Source organism: Balaenoptera physalus (assembly GCF_965194825.1).
Source record: "Balaenoptera physalus genome assembly, chromosome: 14".
Taxonomy (NCBI): domain Eukaryota; kingdom Metazoa; phylum Chordata; class Mammalia; order Artiodactyla; family Balaenopteridae; genus Balaenoptera; species Balaenoptera physalus.
The window spans coordinates 61,426,967-61,432,966 of record NC_138893.1 but is presented as its reverse complement, the minus strand read 5'-3'; the positions used below and the strand labels follow the sequence as shown (position 1 = coordinate 61,432,966).

The 6,000-nt window shown below is 34.4% G+C and overlaps 1 protein-coding gene across 3 annotated transcripts in view; it reads right to left on the bottom strand.

Annotated features, from left to right (window-relative positions):
• Positions 1 to 3,140: 3,140 nt before the first annotated feature.
• The window catches only part of ATAD1 (ATPase family AAA domain containing 1), a 54,351-nt gene continuing 51,491 nt past the window's right edge, over positions 3,141 to 6,000 (bottom strand). For all 3 annotated transcript variants that reach the window (XM_082423885.1, XM_082423886.1, XM_082423887.1), the window contains one exon: positions 3,141 to 4,854. In XM_082423885.1, the coding sequence (XP_082280011.1) occupies positions 4,734 to 4,854 (121 nt within the window). In that variant the 3' untranslated portion in view covers positions 3,141 to 4,733. The remainder of the gene's footprint in view (positions 4,855 to 6,000) is intronic.

The following is a 6,000-nucleotide window of genomic DNA, read 5'->3' as shown; positions in this document are numbered from 1 at the left end:
GCAGATTTATAACAGTAGATATTAGACAACCACAAAAATATACTCCCAGTTCAGTGTTTTGGTAATGAGACCCTTATGCGGTGTTAGTATTAACAGTGTGAAATTCACACCAGTGTTAACGAAGGAGGTTTTATTTTTACTCACATGCTAAGTGGTTTTTTTAAGGTTTGATCTCATTTGCTTTTGGCATCTGTGCTATGCAGGCAGACCTTGGAGATACTGTGGGTTTGGTTCCAGACCACTGCAATAAAGCAAATCTCTCAGTAGAGCAAGTCACACAAATTTTTTGGTTTCCCGGTACACATAAAAGTTATGTTTACACTGTACTGTAGTCTATTGAGTATATAACAGCATCATGTCTAAAAAAACAATGTACATACCTTAAAAAATACTTTGTTGCTAAAAATGCTAACCATCATCTGACAATGCAGGGTTGCCACAAACCTTCAATTTGTTTAAAAAAAAAAGAAAAGCACTATTTGTGAAGCACAATAAAACAATGTGTATACCCTTACATCTTTTCCTCAATACAATTTCATGAACATGATGACCTGGACAGAATTTTCACCTATACATGTACATAGAGCTGTAACTTTTGACAACATGGATGGACTGAGAGATTATCATATTAAGTGAAGTCAGACAGAGAAAGACAAATATATCACTTCTATGTAGAATCTAAAAAACAAATGATACAAATGAACTTATTTACGAAACAGAAACAGACGCACAGACAGAGAAAACAAACTTGCAGTTACCAAAGGGGAAAGGGTGGGGGGAGGGATAAATCAGGAGTTTGAGATTAACATATACACACTATATATAAAATAAACAACAAGAACCTACTGTAATGGAATATTACGCAGCCATAAAAAGAAACGAAACTGAGTTATTTGTAGTGAGGTGGATGGACCTCGAGTCTGTCATACAGAGTGAAGTAAGTCAGAAAGAGAAAAATAAATACCGTATGCTAACACATATATATGGAATCTAAAAATAAAAAATGAAAAAAAGGTTATGAAGAACGTAGGGGCAGGACAGGAATAAAGACACAGACGTAGAGAATGGACTTGAGGACACAGGGAGGGGGAAGGGTAAGCTGGGATGAAGTGAGAGAGTGCATGGACTTATATATACTACCAAACGTAAAATAGATAGCTAATGGGAAGCAGCCGCATAGCACAGGGAGATCAGCTCGGTGCTTTGTGACCACCTAGAGGGGTGGGATAGGGAGGGTGGGAGGGAGACGTAGAGGGAGGAGATATGGGGATATATATATATGTATAGCTGATTTACTTTGTTATAAAGCAGAAACTAACACACCACTGTAAAGCAATTATACTCCAATAAAGATGTTAAAAAAAGAAAAGAAAAAAGAAAAGAACCTACTGTACAGCACAGGGAACTATATTCAAAATCTTATAATAACCTATAATGGAAAAGAATCTGAAAAAGATTTTATATATATATAAAATACATAAATATATAAAAAAGATTTATATATATTTATATATATACACACACACACACATATATCTATATCTGAGTCACTTTGCTGTACACCTGAAACTAACACAACATTGCACATCAACTATACTTCAATTAAAAAGAGAGAGAGAGAGAGCTGTAACTTTTGAGACGATTAGGGAACTCTATCTTTGGTAACTAAATTTATAACAATTTCAGTAATGAAGGCTCTCTAAATATTCTGTCAGCTCTAAATGGAATGATTCTATGGCTTTATTTGAGGCTTCCAGTTGGTGCTGGGATTTTAGTCACGCAGGATATATGCTTAGCGTATCAGAATTCTATTCAATATTCTGACATTGACCTTAAGAGAAGCTAAAAAGAGAATTATAAAATATACATCATCGAATTCATTTCCTTTATCCAGAAGAAGCTGTAACATTTGTCCACAAATAAATCAATTCTAGTTTAAAAAAGAAAAATTCCTACCAACGAAATTCCTACCATTTTTATTTAGGCACACTCAAAGCTTGAGACATCCTCGACTCCAAACCTTCAAGTTATAGCTACTAAGTAATGTTAGATTATTGTGGTCATATAGAATATTTACATTACTCCAATCCAGCTATTGATAACACAGTGAGTTCTGCATCACCCTGCAGGTGCAGGGTTGAATGAGAAAGGAGATAAATTGGAAAGGAGATACTGAATTGACTGAAATACTGAGTTTCTAAACTCTATTTTAAAAAGGCCAGGGAATAGTTTGAAACACATCAGACTTACCAGATGTCTTCCAACAATGAGGCTTTTAGAGAAACATCACAGGTGATCATTTCATCTCAATCCCTAGAGTAGAGATCTAGGGATCATGGAAATAGTTTAAGCATGGAGAATGCTTAAAAATTGAGCCTGGTCAAACAGATGTGTACATCAGTGTGTAAAAGCAATAAAATAATGTGACAGCAAACATCTGAACAGTACTATGGAAGGCACTATGCTACGTGCCTTCCATACATCATCTCATTACACACCCTATAGGATGAGTGCCACTGTCACTCCATTTTATAAATGAGGAACTGAGTCTCATTAAGTTACGTGTCTAGTCCAACTATACACAGTTAATTAATAGGGAGCCTGGATTTAAACTCAGGCAGTCTAACTCTAGATCCAGTACTTTTAACTTTTAGCCAAAATGAAATACCTTAGAACCTAGAATCCAATGCATGCCAAAAGCTTACATCAAATATGTCTACAGCAAAGGATATATTATATAACACTAAATGTTCCTTAAAATCATATAGTAAAGTTTCCTCAATTACTTTAAGATATTAAGATGCCTAGATGAGTCATGTGTTGTTGGCTTTAGTGTATTTCTCTAACTTCATTTGATGATTCAAACTATGATAAATTTAACTACTACTATCGGATATTCTGAATTTAAAAGAAGATAAAAAGAAAGGACATGAAGAGAGATATGTCGCTCCTATTTTTGATCAGTATGCCATCAGATTAAAATTAAATGACTACTGAAATTCATACTAAAACAAAATAATGGTTATATACTAGAATGTATGCTATAAAAGTTACACGGCAAGATGAAAACAGTCCAAGGGCAAGTTTTATAAACCAAAACAACCCCAGAAAATTTTACATAACTGAAAAAGACAAAGGAGTAAGTAGAGAAAACTCAATTAAGAGGGACCTCTTTATTACATATTTATAAAATAATAGTATAATATAGTTATTAAAAATGGAGACGAAATATTTTATTTTTGGTATCTTATGTTTTGCATTCAATTTTTCAATCATCTTCACAATTTTTCAAAACTTGAACCTCTACCCCACCCACCATTCAAAGAACGAATGAAGAACAAACTATCCAATGGGTTCTAGTGAGAGACTTATTATCAAAGAAATTAATCCAGTAGCTCATGAATTAAGATTGAGAATTTTCAAAGAAATACAATAAAAACAAAAATTCAGAAGGCACCTCAAGATCATATTGTGCCATTTTCCTCATGCTGTATGTTTAAGTGCCTATAACAGAATTCTGGTTAATGAAATTTTGGACAAAAAAAGTGTCATATTTTGTGCACATAGCATCAAATGACTACAGATACAATATGGGGATTCTGCTGTGCATATCTGTACTAAGTAGGGCATAATTTATAATATGCTAAGAAAAAAAATTAAAATTACAAAATGGGTATTTTTAGCATTTAGTAACAGCTAGTTGTTTTAAACTATCATTTCATTTTTGATGACCAAATTATATGTGACCATAATTAAAGAACATATAATTTTAAAATAATACTAATAAACCATGGTTACAACAGAACTGTTACATTAAATGAAAAAAGGAAAGTCACATACATGTACTGAATGGCACTGAGGTTTTTCAAAGCCATTCTTCTGAAAGGCTTTCAGTCCACCTTCACATGTATCAATTAAAAAAATGTCTCTACTCAGTGTGCTTGCAGAGGAGATGAAGTCAGTTCTGGTCACCCAAGGGGCTGACAAGCACTCAGTGCTGACCGCTGAGCAAGTCTTTTATCTGACTACCCTGACAACCATAACTGAGCCACATCTAAGCCTCTGATGCGGTGACTCCAACTTCAAGTGCAGAGAAACACTCACCTCAGAAAACACAAAAAAACACAAACAACAACTGAAACAAGTGACAACTAGAAATGGCTGAATCACTGTACCTTTTAGACACAACCATTAACCTTAGTTTTGAGATATGCTATTCGGTACTTTTTGATTCAGTAGTTGGAGTAAAAAAAAGTTTCTGTATTCAAACCTATTTACAGAATGTCAATATAAAATGTGTGAATATATACATTTAATATACACACATGCACGCACGCACGCACACACACACACACACACACACACACACTCACATATCTAGAAACCAGCACTTAGCCACGTCCCCAATTCTCACTAATGACTCAGCAAATCATTTGTTACTTTAAGACCAGCTTAGATGCTATAAGGCTGCAACATATGGCTAAAGAGGTCAAACACAAGCACCCACACTCAGACTAATTAAATTGTTCCTCCTCATGATTTTCCACAAGTAGTAATACCATTTATATAACAACTATATCTCAATAACTTAGAATTCAGAGTATAAAACCAGTGTCATGAACATGTAACTCCCTCACTGTTTAAAGAACACTCCTCCTTCTGTTCTATTTCCACTAATGGTAAGAGGGCACACCAAACTGGATCACATTGAACTGTACAAATTATCTTTACTCTCAATCTAAACAAACGTGTGTTAAAACATTCTGAAATGCTGCATCCTTTGATTTCTTCATCTTTTCAATTGCCCGATGCAGGTCCTGTTGTTGCACAGGTCGAATTTCATCTTCATCATGGCTAAAATGCAAGAAAAAAAACCCACCAAATATTCAAATAATTTTAGAATACATCTCCCTAAAATATTTTACCAAGACTAAAAAATGAAGTCTCTTACCCATTCAAGTCCCCAAAGACAACCACAATTTACAGCTTCACGTGAATTCTTCCAAGGAATTAATTTATGCATATAAATGTCTTAAGAGATTTTTAAAAAGCACTTACCAGCAAGAGGTAGGAAGCTAAAATGGCTGGCTATAAACATTATAGCTTGGTAACTAAAATCAAATACTTCACACTAAGAATATAAAGGTGTGAAAGTTGATCTAAATGGGATTATAATTCTAATCAAGGATTCAAAAGTTATTCCCATGAAAACTGGAATTAAAGAGTAGCAGTCTTAGGTATATAATATTCATGCATGTGTTTAGCTTTTGATAAACCGAAAATAAAATTCATTCCTACTAATAAAAACCAACTACTCTAAGTCCTCCCCACTTCAATAAGGAGAAAAATATGATCCAATATATAATGTCTCCTTTGTAACTTATAAACACTTAGGAAAAATAATTCAAGGAAAAAGTTATGATAACCTAAGTCCATTACCCAGACTTTTCGCATTGAAATATAACATTTTCAGGGCTTTAAGGACAGCAGAAAAACAGAATTTTCATTAAAATAATTGATTTAAGTAAAATTTATTCATAGCGTTTTTTTTTCTCCTCTTAATATATGCAAGAATAAAAATCTTCAGAAGATAAGATTCTTGGCTACAGAGGTCAAAAGTATTCCCAATTTTAGTGCTAGAGTAGCTGGATTAATCTGGCAACAAATAAATGGAGTGACCCTCTCCACGAAGGGGCCCAAGGGAACACTAAAGATAGGTCCAGAACCAGTGCAGGCACAGCTCCAAGTTAACAGGGTAGCTTTCATGCAAACCTTTCTATACCGAGAGAAACCTTTTTTGGCAAAGCTTGCTAGGCAATACAATGTAATTAAACACATGAATAAGACAGGCAAATCCAGGTCACTTGGAATGAAAGCCTCAGGGGATGAAGAAGGGAGACTGAGAAACAATGGGGCAAGAGGTAGAGAACTCATTCGACAAAAGCCCCCAAAGTACACTGGTTTGCTAAGAGTCACGTTAGAAGGTTGCTATTTTGAACA